Source organism: Carassius auratus, chromosome 13 (genome assembly GCF_003368295.1).
Source record: "Carassius auratus strain Wakin chromosome 13, ASM336829v1, whole genome shotgun sequence".
In the NCBI taxonomy this organism is placed as follows: domain Eukaryota; kingdom Metazoa; phylum Chordata; class Actinopteri; order Cypriniformes; family Cyprinidae; genus Carassius; species Carassius auratus.
Genome location: NC_039255.1, coordinates 2,854,275 through 2,871,217, shown reverse-complemented (window position 1 = coordinate 2,871,217; position 16,943 = coordinate 2,854,275). Strand labels below are relative to the sequence as shown.

General features: G+C 33.5%; 1 protein-coding gene across 2 annotated transcripts; it reads left to right on the top strand.

The window, feature by feature from the left end:
• The first annotated feature begins 1,524 nt into the window (after positions 1–1,524).
• Positions 1,525–16,627, top strand: LOC113112350 (egl nine homolog 1-like). 2 transcript variants are annotated; one of them, XM_026277819.1, is made up of 5 exons: positions 1,525–2,437; positions 12,358–12,477; positions 15,075–15,211; positions 15,349–15,416; positions 16,001–16,627. In XM_026277819.1, the coding sequence occupies exons 1-5, from the start codon at positions 1,820–1,822 to the stop codon at positions 16,048–16,050; spliced, it is 993 nt and encodes a 330-aa protein (XP_026133604.1). In that variant the 5' UTR covers positions 1,525–1,819; the 3' UTR covers positions 16,051–16,627. The 2 variants fall into 2 exon arrangements, with proteins under 2 accessions (XP_026133604.1, XP_026133603.1); XM_026277818.1 differs by having other exon boundaries at positions 1,526–2,437; positions 15,995–16,627.
• The last annotated feature ends 316 nt before the right edge of the window (positions 16,628–16,943 follow it).

The window sequence follows — 16,943 nt, the reverse complement described above, 5'->3', positions numbered from 1 at the left end:
GTATTACTAGTCATCTAGCAATCAACTAATAATACTCAAATTTAATTTATATTTTTATAATTCATTTTATTAAACTAAACTTTCTCAAGATAAGGTAAATTTCACAATTTACGCTCTCTCTCCCGCACACACACAAACTTAAATTAAAGTTAATAAAAAATGTTGTTTTTTTTTAATTCATAACGTGGAACCAAACCAAATTCAGATACAATCATGAATAAATGGAAGTAAGTAAACAAGCAATAAAAAAATGTGTAGAATTTTTACAAAATGTGCTGTGGTTAGACCATTGTACAGTGACGACACACACACACACACACACACACACACACATATCTTATTGAGAGGCGCTTTCCTTTGATTGCACATACTGTATATCAGATTACTGTTCCTCCTTGTGAAGCTTGGTCTGGAGGATTCATGCCAACTGTGTACGTGCCGCCCAGTGTCTCCTCACTGTCTGAATGAGAGCCAGCATGCGCCTACAGGGGGCAGTGGACAACAAAACACACATTCAGAATCATCTAATGACATTTCTGCACATTTTATAGCAATCCCATACCATTTTTGCTTGCTTGGCCACTTGCAGACATGGCCATTTAGACCATTTTTATTAGACCGTTACATATTTTAACTGTTTGGTGTATTACTTTCTTTATCATTATATTATATATTATTTATTTATTGTTTAATATTTTAATAAAAGTCCAACCATGTATTAACCAACTAAAGACCTTTTTTTTCCCTATGGGATTATCAGCATGGTCAATTCCTAAATAATAATAAATAAATAATAAAATTAATCTAGTTATGGTTAGACTAGATTAAGTTAATTTAGCAGGTTGCTTAAAATTCAATTTAATGCAAAAACAATAAAAGTCATTGGATCTAAAGTTATCTTGTCTTGATTCATTTGAACAAATCGGTTCGTATGGACCCCGTCGAGCTGAACTTAAAACCTGCAGCCTCAAAAAGCTACTAATTAGGCCGCACGACCTACTTCTAAAAAAAGGCATTAACATTTTAAGATGTGTTTAAGGTGTAAAGTATTTGAGTAACTTTATTTAATTACTTTACTTGAGTATCTTTTTGGATACTCTGTATTGATATAAGAGCTTATATACTTCCCTACATTTTCTACAAACTATCTGTCCATAAAGAGTGATGCAATTACACATTACATTATGCATGACACCAATTGCTTTTTCTGCAGCACTTTTCTTTGCGATTTTGAAGTGTTAATTTTTATTTTGGTTTTAGAAAATAAACATGATTGCTCTCCTATGTTCAGTATGAGTTAACTACATTGAATCAGATCAAGCTGTTTTGGTGACATAACTTGATAGAGTAATTTTCAGTGTAAGGTATCTGTACTTTTACTCAAGTATGGTTTTAGGTAATCTTTACACCTCTGTTTAAGATCATTTTACGCGAAAGCAGTAACACAGTTTACACTCTTCATTGTGTGTGAATGAATGAAATGAGGCGGGGCCTATTTATAGCTTTCAACCGTTTGGCCACGCCCATGCGACTGACGTCAGAGGTTTGGCTCGTACTAGAGACGTGCGGAAAGCAGACCGACACACAACAATAACGCGCGAGGAGGAGCGCGCAGGCTTCGGGATGGAGCTCGCGCGGAACGATCCCAAAACCGGCCGTTGGTTTAACGGAGAAAGCGCGGATATTGCTGTGTGGTGATGAAACGGACGCCGCTGTTCGCTTGGAGTTGTTCAGGCTGACGCGTTGCGCGTGGAGGTTATCAGCGGGAACGCGCGTGGAAGGACTGGATTTAAAGGGCCAGCAGCACGCAAACGCGAACATGGACCAATGCACCACGGCTCTGGATCCAGACCAGGATAAACAGTTTTGCGAGCTTTGTGGAAAGATGGAAAACCTTTTAAAGTGTGGTCGGTGCCGGATCTCTTTCTACTGCAGCAAGGAGCATCAGAAACAGCACTGGAAAGAACACAAACTCACCTGCATAGAGGCGGACAAGACCAAGACTGTGCCACAAACTCCACATCAGCAGGAGAAACCCACTGATCCAGAAACAAAAGATCTGATCACCAGAACAGCAAGCTCAGAAGCTGACAGCACTACCACCAAACCCCAAACTCACAAACTGGCCACTGACTATATAGTCCCATGCATGAACAAACACGGCATTTGTGTAGTGGACAACTTTCTGGGTGAAGACATGGGGCTGTCCATTCTGGAGAACGTGAAAGCTCTCCAGCAGAGCGGTAAATTCACTGAAGGACAGCTGGTGAGTCAGAAAAGTGACTCTACTAAGGACATCAGGGGGGATATAATCACCTGGATCGAGGGGAAGGAGCCTGGATGCGAGAAGATCTGCTTCTTGATGAGTCGCATGGATGACCTGGTCAGGAATTGCAATGGAAAACTGGGAAACTACTCGATAAATGGAAGGACGAAAGTAAGTACGCGTCAGTCATAGCGTGGATGGTTTATTATGCATGCATTTCTTTCTAATGCAAAGCACAAAATTAGACATTTTAAATAACCTAACAGCTTCGGTTCCCATTGACTTCCATTGGATTGGATTGCATTCTTCAAAATATCTTCTTTTGTCTTCCAACTGGACCCTTCAGCCCTGTTTTGTTGAAACAGATGCACTTTAATGTTATTTTTATTTTAATACACATGCTTGCCTGATTAACAAAAGCAAGAATTTCAATGTTATTACATGAATACAGTGATGGATGCATATTACTGAACACACATTATATATATTTTAAATTATTTAATACAGTATTTGCTCACTCTCAAATTCCATGTCTTACTTTCTTCCATTTATGACTTACGTTTTCCATGCAATGAATTCATAGTGGCTGTCAAGCTCCAAAAAGAATGAAAAACGGCATAAAAATGTCACAACACGTCTTGCTTGGATTGATTAACGAAAGCAATAATTTCAGTGTTATCAGACTGATGCTGATCATTGTGGCTTGGCTGATATATTAGTTACTATTTATTATACTTTGTGACTTGCATAGTTCATTTTGGATACAATTATTGTGAAAGCAACATGTAAGCAACTCGGTTCAATTTAGTGCATCATTTCCAGAATGAATGCATTCTTGCCATTTTTTCTTTCTGGCAAATTGTGACTTATTCCTTGGGTTGGTTTGGAAAGTAATAGTTTCTCGAAAGAAAATTACAGTGAGTATTTATATTTAGATTTGGTGCCTTTTTAAGATTTGAGCAACAGACTTTTTATTTGCAAGAACTGCCTGCAACAGCACACATTGATCTGAAACTGCACAAAAACTGGCAAGTGTCATGGGTTCGATTCCCAGGGAATGCACAGATAAAGCATGTATCTCGAATGCAATGCGAGTCTGCGTTAATGTAAATTATATATGGGTTGTTTGTTATTCCCTTGAAAAATCAAAAATCTAAACACTATTGACTGATTTTTTTTTATGGTCTTAAAAGCTTTCTAATGTACATTATTTTGCTGAAATGCTTGAAACATGTTTTGTAGGTTCTTTAGGAAAGAATGCATTTAATGCAGAAGTTGGAGCAAATGAAAAAAAAAAGTGTTCTTTAATTTGAAATAACTAAAACTAAAATTGTAAAAAAAATATATATAATAATAATAATAATAATAATAATAATAAAAGTTACTTAAAACATGAACTAAAATGCAAATACAAAATCAAAAGAAATTAATTTAACTGAAAATAAAACCATTAAAAAAAATATATATTAATAAAAAGGTAATAAATATGTCCAAACACAACAAAATAACTAAAACTGTAACTAAAATGAAAATAGAATTCAAAATATTACCAAAAATAATAACAGTATATCACAGATCCTAAAATAACATGATCACATGATTCCCATACTTCACTTTAAAGAAATAAAGCTGGGGTTGTTCTTTCAAAAAAGGTAGACTTCTGCAGTTTATTGACTCTAAAGGCACATACTTCAAAAGTGCACCTATTGAAAAGGTACCCCCCCCCATTGACAGGTTTTGTGCCTTTTTGAGAGTAAATATGAGTATAAATGTAGAGATTGATGACTTCACTATTATTCTAATTTGTGTAAAGAAGCCAGAATAAATTCAGTGGGTGTTAAAGCCACATTTGCATTTGTATAACCCTGTTTTTGTGCATGCAACCCTCTTTCAGGCCTCGGCGTAAGTTTCTCCTTGCATGTGACCTCTGATCTTTCGGGTCGCCTCAGGTATGAGAGCGTCTGACCCTCAGGAGGACAGGCCCATCTTACCCCGCTAGCCCACGCTCTCTTTCATATTCAAGGATTACAAAACATTATGCGAGTTACCTTGAAGTTTAGCTCTCTCTGCAGCACTGCATATACAGTTTCACCTTCACTATAAGCCCACAATTAAATCTTGTTGTTGTAACCAAGGTCTCATAGTTCTTGTTTTTTTTTTTTTTTTTCTGGCATTTAACTTTTATTTAATCGAGCAAGTTAAGTCTCCATGCGTCTTGTATAAATCTTTATATTTTAAAGTTAAAGAGATTAAAACAAAGCTGTCAAGCTGTCAGCATTATTTTAGTATTGAGATACTCACTCATATATTTTTTGTTATTTTATTCAAATTTTAGTTTTAGGATTTTCATGTTTTTTGTAATTTTACAATTTTTATTCATATTTAAATTTTTTATTTTTTTGGATTTGATTTTTATTTCTGTTTTAGTGAGTTAAATACATCTAGTCAACTGAAAAAATAATTATATATATTTTTATTGTCATTAAAATGTTAGTTTTATTCTTTTTTGTTTTTGTCATTAATATTTTATTTTATTTCAGTTTCAATTTTAGTGATTTCAGTATAAACTAAAGAAAAAGAAACGTGTTGCATTGGCAACTAGCTGAGTTTTATTTTTTAAAATTTTTTATTAAGTTAAAAAATAGTATTTTTTTATGGTTTTACATTTAGTTAACTAATAAACCTGCTTTACCAGTTTTGGTGAACTATTAAAAATCTCATAACTGCATCTTTAGACCTGACTGAAGTAGCAGTTTTTTGTAAAAACGTACTCCAGTAATCTTTGTTTTATTCACAGTTTATAATACTTGCACGTCACTTTAGATATGAGATCCATATCCAGAAACAGCAGTGTGAAAGCTCATTTGAACTTCTCTTTTTTGAGTTCCACAGAAGAAAGAAAGTCATAGAGGTTTGAAATGACATGAAGGTTAGATTCGACTGTGATATGCGTCGTGTCGAACCATGCATACGGAGAGAGTGCTGCTTTTAACGACTTTTGACCTAATTTGCTGGTTTGTGTGAAGGGGAAGTCATGCGTCAGCATTGGGACTTTCAATCTTTCCTCTGTAGAATCATTTTGCAACTTTATAGTCATGTAAAGTTCATGAAGCTTGCTTTAGCATTTTTTCTTTTTGGTGATACGAAGTATAGTTTTTGTTATTTATCTAATGCAATATGTTCAAATGTCTTTTGCATGTTGAAGGAATAGCCCAAAAATAAAAAATGTGCTCACTCTTAGGTCATCCAAGGTGTAGATGAGTTTGTTTCTTCATCAGGTTTGGAGAAATGTAGCATTGCATCAGTATCTCATCAATGGATGCTCTGCAGTGAATGGGTGCCGTCAGAATGAGAGTCTAAACAGCTGATAAACACATCACAGTAATCCACAGCACTCCAGTCCAACAGTTAACATCCCGAAAAGCTGAAACAAATCCAGCATTAAGATGTTTTTAACTTTAAACTATCGTTTCTGGTTAAAATATGAGTCTATAATCCATAATAGAAGCATCTCCTGTCGTCTCTCACATTAAAATCAACACACATATTTGTTTAGAGCTGTTTTGGTCTGTTTTTTTTGCTTGTAATCGTTGCTTGATCTGTGCAGATTTCTCTCCTGATTCAGACCAGACCACTTTTTAACTGGAGGAAGCGTTGGATTTATGGATTATGGAGTAAAACACACAGCCTTTGTCTTCTCCAGATGTTCACTGATGGACTGGAGTGCTGTGGATTATTGTGATGTTTTTATCAGCTGTTTGGACCCTCATTCTGACGGCACCCATTCACTCCAGAGCATGTGATGCAATGCTGCATTTCTCCAAATCTGATGAAGAAACAAACTCATCCTAATCTTGATCAGAGGGTGAGGAAATGGTCAGCAAATTTACGTTTTTGGCTAAACTATTGCTCTAAGCTGCTTGCTTGCAGAAATGCAATATCTGTCTTGAGAAAGGAGACTGATGCTTCGGCAGTTTGCATCTGTCAGACGAATAGGAAGAGAGGATGCACGGTGGTGTGTCATGGAAATGCCAAACATGTTCAAGCATAATTGCTTGCAACTCTCTCGTGTTAGTATAAGGTAGAGCCAAAGCCTTTCTGACTTAATGTCGACTTTTAATTTTAATTAAGTTCTTTAACATTTTTTTTCAGTTTTTTTTATTTTCAATATAGCACGTAGATGATCATTATTTGAATGGTTTACCTACAATAATGAGATCTTTGCTTCATTAAAAAAAAAAGGCGTAAGAGTTACTTTGCAATACAGGAGTTGCTAGTAAATTTCCTAATTATTTACAAAGAAACGGCAAATTCAGACTAAACATGATGAAGGTTGAAATGCAAAAACTGGAATTGCATATTTTTAAATGTATAAATGTAGTCAAATATTGTTTGTTTTATTTACAACAACAAAAAAAATACAGATGAGGTTAATAATTTTTGGCATAAATTAAACAAGTTCATTACTTAAAGTTAGCTGTTCCTAATTGGGTTGCATCTGCATATTCTGCTTTAAATGCCCAATTTAACAGCTTTACACCTTAACAGGTCTTTCCATTTACTAAAAACACCTGATTTCAATATTTATGCTCCTTATCCAGTTCTATGCAAAGCACGCTGCCCAATTTTCAAAGTTAAAACAACTTAATAAAAAAAAGAATGAAATTAAATTCTGCAATTAATGCAGAAATTTGAGTTTAAATTACACACACTATTAATTTGATGTATTTGATGATGCTTTATATGTTATTAGCCAATCATATTTTTCTTTTTTTTTCTTTCTTCTGACATCAGCGGCAGATCAGGAATAGTTTCATACTAATATTGCTCCAGCATCATGTTTGTTCTGCATGGGTTAATCATGCCTCGCTGGTGTTTGCAGTGGTTTTCTTCAAGTCAATCCTCCTTTTCCTTCTACTTAGGAAATGATTGTGTCCTGAGGGACTCTGTAAATGAGATATTATCACTCTAAAATCAAAAATATCCAGAGGCATTATGAGTACTGCTGAGACTTCATTAAAGGGATAGTTCACCAAAAACCAGTTCTTCAAAATATTAGTTTTTTGTTTGTATCAACTCTTACGTGAACTATCTCTTTAAACATTCAGGCTTAGCTTTCTTCCTTAAAATCTTCTAAATTTGTCCTAAACTAAAAAAAAAAGTAATATTCAGTAATGTATACGCTTTGATTTTCCATAAAATGATTTATCGCACCATGCAACAGATTGACGCTGTTTACTGTCCAAATCAACACAAGATGGAAGAAAGACTGATCCTGTATGGATATTGTGACATGCAAACAATGCACATGGAGAGAATAAGCGTTAGACATTTTTTTCTGCAATGCATCAAAGCATCAAAGCATGCACCAGGAGTTTTTTTTTCTGTTCTTATCTCAAACATGTTATAATGTACACTTCCTGCTTTAAAATAAAAGTCCTTTATTGGCATCCGTGGCTCCTTGAAGAACCTTTAACAACTTGCACAAAAAGTTATTTTTAGTGAAAAAGGTTTTCTAGATTTAAATGTTTTCGGAATAAGAAAAAAAAGGATCTTTTAAAAGAAAAGTGCATCTAAAATGAAAGTTAACCCCCGTCCTCAGGCCATCCAAGATAAGGATGAGTTTGTTTCTTCATCAGATTTGGAGAAATGTATTTGCATTGCATCACTTGCTCTGCAGTGAATGGGTGCCGTCAGAATGAGAGCAGATAAAAACATCACAATAATCCACAGCACTCCAGTCCATCAGAGAACATCTGGAGAAGACAAAATATGAAACAAATCCACCATTAAGAAGTTTTAACTTTATAATATGAGTCCATATGTGCAGATTTCGCGCCTGATTCAGACCAAATTACGTTTTCACTGGAGGAAGCTATATTATGGATTACTGACCTGAAACGCATGCGTTAAAACTCTTTAATGCTGGATGTGTTTCAGCGTTTGTCTTCTCCAGATGTTCACTGATGGACTGGAGTGCTGTGGTTTACTTGTGAGACTCTCATTCCGACGGCACCCATTCACTTCAGAGCAAGTGATGCTTTTTACATAATCAGCTGTGTGGACTCTGGGGGTACTTTTAGATGGTGTTTTAAAGATTATATGACCAGCTCATCACTAATGAGGGATCCTGCTGTCAGGCTTTTATAGTTCAGAGGACAGGAACTCTCTTAATATTCCGACATCGGCTCAAACGGGCTGGAATGTAAACAAAATCCCTCCGCGGCCGGATCGTCCTGTTAATGAGGCTGGGAGGAATGCGGAAGAATGACAGCAGTAGGATGGAGCAACACACCCCACATAAACACATCCTTTACAGTAAGGGCCCAGGCGTACGTTATCTTACACACATCCACAATCCAGTTTCCAGCATGGAGCATGCGGCCAAAAGAAAAGGTCCTAGTAAAAATGCTTTTCAATTTAATGTATTCATTTAAAATTAATACATGGATGTGAAATAGTGATTTGAATTGTAGGATAAAATTTGCCTAAATATTTGAAAAACTAGTTAGTACCTGGATTGACCAATCAGAAACAAGTATTTCAGACATCAGCGTAACAATTGACTTTAATGCGAGTTTAAAAAAAGCTAATTGTGAATGTTAATTAAGCTGCTATTTTTTATCAATCACAACTATTTAAGTGAAACTTAATTATGAATGTATTAATTTAGCAGTTTTATATTGTCCCAGTACATTAATATCTTTTTTAAAATGCATATTTTTTATAATTTCAAAATCATTACGTGAAATGTATTAAATTGAGAATTTGTTGATTTTTGTTATACATATTCGCCCAAATTATTAACATCTTAAGTCATTTAAAAATCATTAAAATAGTTTTTTTTAGTATTTAAAAATCATTAATATCTTTAAAAAATAATATAATAATTAAAAAATCATTAAAATAGTTTATTATTATTTTTATTATTTAAGAATTGTTTATGTCTTTAGAAAAAATATAATCATTTAAAAAAAAAAAAAAAAAATATATATATATATATATATATATATATATATATATATATATATATATATATATATATATATATATATATTAATAATTAATATCTTTAAAAAAAGAATATGACCATTTAAAAATCATTAATATCTTAACAAAAAGAGTATAACCATTTTAAAATCATTAAGTAAAAGAACACATGATAGGTAAAAATTTATTACCTGAATGCACTGTAAGTCATTTTGGATAAAAGCGTCTACTAATTTAATTTAATTTAATTTAATTTAATTTAATTTAATTTAATTTAATTTAATTTAATTTAAAATGTATGGAATTGAGAATTTGTTGATTTTATTTTTAATATTCACCCAAACAAATTAGCATCTTATTTAAAAAAAAAAAAGTATATTTTTATTCATTTAAAAATATATAATTGTGAATTTGTTTATTAAGCTATTCATTATTTAAAATCATTAAACTCATTAAGTGCTGCAAATTTGTTGATTTTTATTTTCTCTCCAAATACTTAATAACTTGTATTTTTAGTCATTTAAAAACCATTAAGGGACATTTATTCAATAGATCATTTGTTTTTCACAATTGTTCTTCAATACAGTTTTTTTCTTAACTAAAGTCGTGTAGAAATCCTCAAACGGAGTGACATTTGTTGATTGGCTGCTAAAGGCGTCTTGAGGAAACACACACTATCTGCTGAACACGTCTCTGTGGTTTTGTTTTCAGGAGTTTTACGGGAAGTGAGTGGAAGGGAAGGTCGGTGTGTTTCTGTTTATTCATTGGGTTTGGAAGTCAAACCCCTCCCATGTGCTCGCCTCGTAGCTGACCCACGCCGACAAGAACACATTTCAGCAACGCCGAGCTGAATCCGTGATTTATCATCATTTTTGGATCTAGTATCCTGTCCTTTTGTGTGCCAGACCTCACACTTTCTCAGGCAGTGACAGATGATGTGTGTGCTCCTCTCGAGCTCATCTCCTCGGTCTCGGCCTCCCTCACGCGCCGCACGTAGCAGGATCATTAAAATACTGCTTCCTCTGGCAGGAGGCCAAGCGTCCGGGGTTCAGATCAGTTCATCTCTGACTTTAGCGCTCACACATGGAGGTGGAGGTTTGGCAGTGAGGGTTAAAGCACGAAATGTTGTGACGCTCAGGAAATATTGCCAAGCAGAGTCAGACTGCCTGGAGTGTGTGGGACCTGTGCTTACACCGTTACATTGTCCTGCAGAGAGCTGCACCCATGTGCTATCAAAAGACACACACACACACACACAACAAATACTACCACAATGCAAAAAAAAAAAAAAACATTTTTTTTAAATGCATAATTTTTTTTTTTTTTTTTTTTTTTTTTGCATTGTGGTAAATTGTACTGACTTAAATGCATTGCATTTAAAAATACATAAATAATTTCTTATTTTTTTACATTAAGGAAAAAAATATTCTCAAACAATTAACTTTTTTCTTATATATAAAAAAAGATAGTTTAAAAACCATTACACTCAAATTAAGTTCAGGAAGAGTTTTTGTAAAGAATTCATACATTGTGGCAGTTTTCGTACTGATTTAATTAATTTGAATTTATCAAATTAATAGAAAATTTGTATAGCAAAATATGTACTTCTCATTTTAGAGCATTTTTTTTTTGTATTCAGCCAAATAATTAATAACTAAAAAACATTTTAAAAGTGCATTTTTAATCATTTAGGAGTCATTTATTTCATCAATCATTACATTAAAATTATGAAGATCTACTTATGTATTTATTTAACTATTGTTAAATTTTGGTAGTATTGGTACTGACGAAATTTTTAATGTCGAGAATTAAAAATAAACTATTTTATATATTCTATTCATATTCACTTAAACAACTATAATAATAATAATTATAATAGTAATAATAATAATAATATAAATTGTATTTTAAAAAATTATAAAAATCAATAAATCCATTAAATTACATTTATGAAATCTTTTTTATTTGTTTTTTAAATGATGAATTTAAGTGCTTCTTTCTTGCCTCTGGTGGGGCTTTAAATTCTATTCCTATTGTTTTAGAACGTGTTGGTCCTGATTTCATTTTATTCTATTTTTTTTCATTGCACTGAATGTCTTTAAAGTGATTTTAAATGATTTGGAGACAGAAACATCTGTTTGTAGATGCTTTGTCTGGTTAGTTTTATACTGATTCCCTTTTCTTTAATGTAACTTTAACTTGTCTCTGTCCTGTGTCTTTACTCCAAAGTGTTCATGGTTTTATTAATGTTCATTTAACCTGAAATCCTTCCACATTGTAAATGAGGGGAATCACTGAGACGAATGTTTTCATTACACACTTCCAGCCGGTCATTACTTTTGGCAGAAGAGCGCAGGCGGGACTCTAGTGTTTAGGACGTTTGTTATAATGTTGCTATGGTTTTGTATTAATGTGTCTGGAATGTGGAAAAACTTGCTGGAGATCTGATGTGAAACACTGACATGCTGATTTGGCCTGAAAACATCAGTCTCAACAATCGGTTTTCTCGGACATAAAGCATTCCTCTAAAATCAGCCCCATGCTTTTAACTTAAACTCACACGACTGGACTTCAAATAAAGTGGTTTCTGTTATTAAAGCTGCATGAATTGGACAAAATCATATTTTTTATGTGATATCTATAACTCCATACACACACACACACACACACACACATTTATAAAAATAAATGAAAAATAAGTATTGAGTATTAAATTTATTTCATTTAAAAATATTTAAAAAAAAATAAAAAAAAATAAATAAAAAAAATTATAATTTACAAATAATTTTATTTCATTATTTAAGAAATTCATAAATCATTCAATTACATTTTAATTTTAATAATTTTTTTTTAGCTTTTAAAATATATTTACATTTTGGTATTATTTGATGGGGCTTAACTATATTTTTATATATATATTTTTTTTTTTGTATAACAAAACATGTTTGTTTTTTTTACTTTTATTTTAGGGCAAAATATATGTATTTTTTGCATTAATCCAAATAATTCATAATGAGGGATATGGGGCTTACATATGAAAACTAAAAGCGCAAAAATGCATTAAAAATGAGTGCAACTGACTTGCATTGTTTTGTTCTCAGGCGATGGTGGCATGTTATCCAGGTAAAGGCTCTGGTTATGTGCGCCATGTGGACAACCCGAATGGAGATGGGAGATGTGTCACATGCATATATTACCTTAATAAGAATTGGAATGCCAAGGTACGTAAATCATCTTTAACATCTATAATCGTGATTAAATATTAAAAGAGTAAGATTTAAACAAATCTTCCTTGACTTTTAAATTGAGACATCATGCATCCTCTTCTGGAAGAGTTTATGGCTTTGCGGTGTTTAAAGCATGCATCGTTTGCTGAATGTCCAGTGTCTGCATACGTGCCGGTATGCCTGCATCATTTCAGCCTAATCCCATTAACCTCAGCAATTATATTCTCCAGAGAAAACCAGGAGGAGAGATCCTAAAACAGCTCACCGAGTCACGGAAATGAGGCACGAGACTCATTAGAAGAGAAAACCATGGTGCTGCTCGCACACAAAGCATGCAATTAATTCAGGATACTTTGTAAAGTTTGCATAAATGTCCTATCAAACTATTTTTTTTTTAATCCTGTGTTTGTTTTCTTGTTCATTGACTGCATTCCAGTTCTGTTTCATACATAATATCCACCATATTTACTTTGGTTGCTTGGTTACAAAGGTGAAAAACACAGGTCATGTGACTCTTACCTGCTGCCATGATCCTGTTTTCCTTTCCTCTTTTTCTAGACTAGATTTTCAGAAGGCAGAAAGGATTTAAGATCTAACACAAAAAAAGTGTTTATTTTATTTAGTCACCTCTTTATATATATATATATATATATATATAGGGAATATGTAATTTGACGAGTTAATATTCTATATAATAATAATAATTATTAATAATAGTAATAATAATAATTATTATTATTAATAACGTAGAATTGACATTGCAATCACTATGTATTTTATATTTCTTGCAAAAATAGATTTTATTTAATTGCATTACATTATATATTTCTAATTTTTATTATAGTAAATAAATTCCTTCAACACAAACATCATACACACATAAATACTATCCCATAATATATATATATATATATATATATATATATATATATATATATATATATATATATGTCTGTGTGTGTGTGTGTGTTTTTATACAAGTATTTATAGAATTTAAAAAAAGTAAAACGATATTTTCAGTCACGTGTTCTCAGATCAGAATTATTATAATCATGTAAAATTCTAACCATAAATTATCATTATTTTACCTTAAAATATAAGTGTAAAACTATATAAACTATAGATATAAAAACACATTTAAACTTTAAATATAAAAAAACTAACCTTTTATATTTCTGCATTTCCATTGCGTTTAACTTGATGTAATAAAATAAACAAAACTAAAACTTAGACAAAAATGAAAAACTTTCTAAACATTATTTTAAAAAAAAGACCAAAACCACACTACAAAATGATAAAAACTTTAAAACAGATAATTAATCAAAACTAATTCTAAAATAACACTGTCATCAGAAACGAGATATGTTGGGTCATAATGATTATTATGAAGGTGGGTTAACTAACTTTTTTCAGCATCTTGGGTGGTGGGGGTAACACAGCTGCACATCACAGCACTTTAAATTCAATTTCCCTGATGCTTCTGCGCTTGAGTGCACGTGCATACGTGCGCATTCACTGTGTACCTGCATAAAGCGCGTGCGTTCAGCTCCACGGAGAGAAGCTTGTGTGCGCGCGGCGCGTCCCCGCGGTTAATTCTCGCGCCCTCAGCACAGCAGTCTCTTTCTCCAGCATGTGGCCTTTTCCTCTCGTCCCTCTCCAGGAAGGCCGCGTTCCGCTGCCGTTTCCTATCCTAACCTCCTCCAGACCTGGCCTCTCATTGTTTGTGTCGCTCTGTTGTTTCTGCTAATGGAATTTATCATTATCACTAAAAAAGCTCCAGTCACGCACTGCTGAGTCGACTGTATTATCAGCAGTCACGCGAGCGCGAGAGCACGTTGGTTTGAAAACAGCATTAGAGACAAAGTTGCATTGAAATAAAATAAAAAAAACTAAAATTGCATTTACAGTAATGCATTCACAACGAAAGTCTACAGGCAACGCATTTAAGAGAGTTTAAATGAAAAAACGTGCAGCTTGCATTTTTGTTGAAGCGCCTAAAATTTTGGTAGCACTTTATTTTAAGGAACAGTTCTTACTATTACTAGTTGCTTATTAGCATGCATATTGGCTGTTTATCATTTCTTATAAAGCACATATTAATGTCTTATTTTGCATGACCATATTTTATGCACCATAAATAAAATTAACAATTGTTAATAAGCTGCAAATTAGGAGTTTGTTCAGGAAAAACTCTTGTATTGCCTATTCTAAAGTGTTATTTAAATTTGACAATGCACAAAATTTGGCATTAGGTTTTAGTCAAATGCAATAACATTCACTAGCATCTTCTGGAAAAAGAAATCATCTCTGGGTCAAATTGATTGGAACACAACATATTTCCATGGCAAGTCCTTTACTATAAACCATTTTTTTTCTCGTTTTTACGAACTGATTATTTTCAAACAAATGATTTTCTGTGCTAATTGTCATTATAGTCTGTATTTTACATGTCAAACCTGTGCATGTTATCACACTCATTGTTTGGGTGTTTTCACAATAAGGATTTTAAGTAATTGAGATAGCATTTTTGATGCTTTGTTACGTGATAAACCGGAGCTCATAATTGAGATCTCTGTTATTGGTGTTTTCAGGTAAATGGGGGTGTACTGCGGATATTTCCAGAGGGTAAAGCTCAGTTTGCAGACATCGAACCTAAATTTGACCGCTTGGTTTTATTCTGGTCTGATAGACGAAACCCTCATGAGGTCCAGCCTGCGTATGATACAAGGTCATCATCATCATCATCATCATCATCGCTAAAGCACATGACAAACATACTCTACACATAAAGTTACTTTTCTCCTCATGTCTTCTTGGTCTTGTCTTGTTTTATAACTCATAAACTTTGTCTTTCTCATTGTGTAGATATGCAATTACCGTGTGGTATTTTGATGCAGATGAACGGGCGAGAGCTAAAGAAAAGTACCAAACAGGTAAGTTCAGCGGGATAGTTCAGCCCAAAATGAAATACTGTCATTATTATTTTCTGTGGAACACAATAGAAGAGTTTGAGCAAACTTCAAGATAAGGATGAGTTTGTTTCTTCATCAGATTTGGAGAAATGTAGCATTACATCACTTGTGTAGTGAATGGGTGCCGTCAGAATGAGAGCAGATAAAAACATCACAATAATCCCAGTCCATCAGTTAATGACTTGAGAAATCAAAAGCTGTGTGTTTGTAAGAAACCAATCCATCATTAAAGCATTTTAACTTCTGGCAAAAAAAAAAACAACGATCCATTCTGACGGCACCCATTCACTTGCAGTGGATTGTTGAGCAAGTGATGCAATGCTAGATTTCTCCAAATCTGATGAAGAAACAAACCCATGTTAAACTTGGATGGCCTGACGGTGAGTAAATCTTCAGCAAATGTTTATTTTTGGCTTAACTATTCCTGTAGTGTTTTGGTTTTGTTTCTTAAAACCGAACAAACGCATGCTTTGTGCAAGTTAAAGATCCTGAGGGTAATGTTTGTTTTCTTTCCTTCTCATGGTTGTCTTTTTGGAAAGGTGCAGGTGAAAGAGGAGTGAAGGTGGAGCTAAACAAGCCGTCTGAACCAAGCTAATCAAATTATCATTAATCCGGACTTTTCCTGGTTGCCAGCTTCGTGGAGGAGAAAGAAAAAGAAGAGCGGGTTAGAAAAGGCTGCGGGTGTCTGTGACGAAAAAAGGAGTGGAAGATTTAAAGCTCTGCAGAATTGCATTATCAGAAAACCTTTAAATATGACACTGTTGGTTTCATTTTGATTTTAAAAGGTACAGTACTCTGCATTGCATTTCAATTAACGCTTCTCATGTGACTGGAGTCATGCTTCTGAGGAATGTTTAAAAAGCCTTTTGCTTTCGGTTCTGGGATGAGTTCCTGCATTTTGACCTGATCTTTGTGAATCAAGCTGCACATCCATGCATGTTATTTCTCATCGCTGCATCAGAACTGATCGGATCGTCTATTCATATTGAAATACAGCCAATGCCCGCGAGGCAGTGAACTTTCAGCATGTTTATTCAGGACTGTGTGCAATTCTCCAGCTTTACGTTCTCACATGCACTAGGTCAGTGCGAGTCCATTGAGTGTTATTGTCTGTGATGAACTGCACGTTATTGTCTAATTTCGACAATATTAAAGCCTGTTTGCTTTTTAGACATTGTGTCTCTTTTAAAAAATATTCTGAAACAAGAAAAACTAAATGGAATTTCTGTGCTGTCCAAGTTAAATCATGAAACTGAATTTAGTGCTTATACAAATCAATTGTAAACCCTGTTATTTTATTATAAGCAAGACCTTCTGCTGCTATTTAATTACTAAATACAGGCCTTCACATAAAATTATTTTTTTTATATAAAATTGAGGTTTACACAAGCTTTACATAAAGTAAAAAATTCTGGTTGTACTAAAATTCTAGTGTTTTTAAAATCTCTAAACACTAGTTGTTTACTGGCAGAGTCAGTTATTGCTACA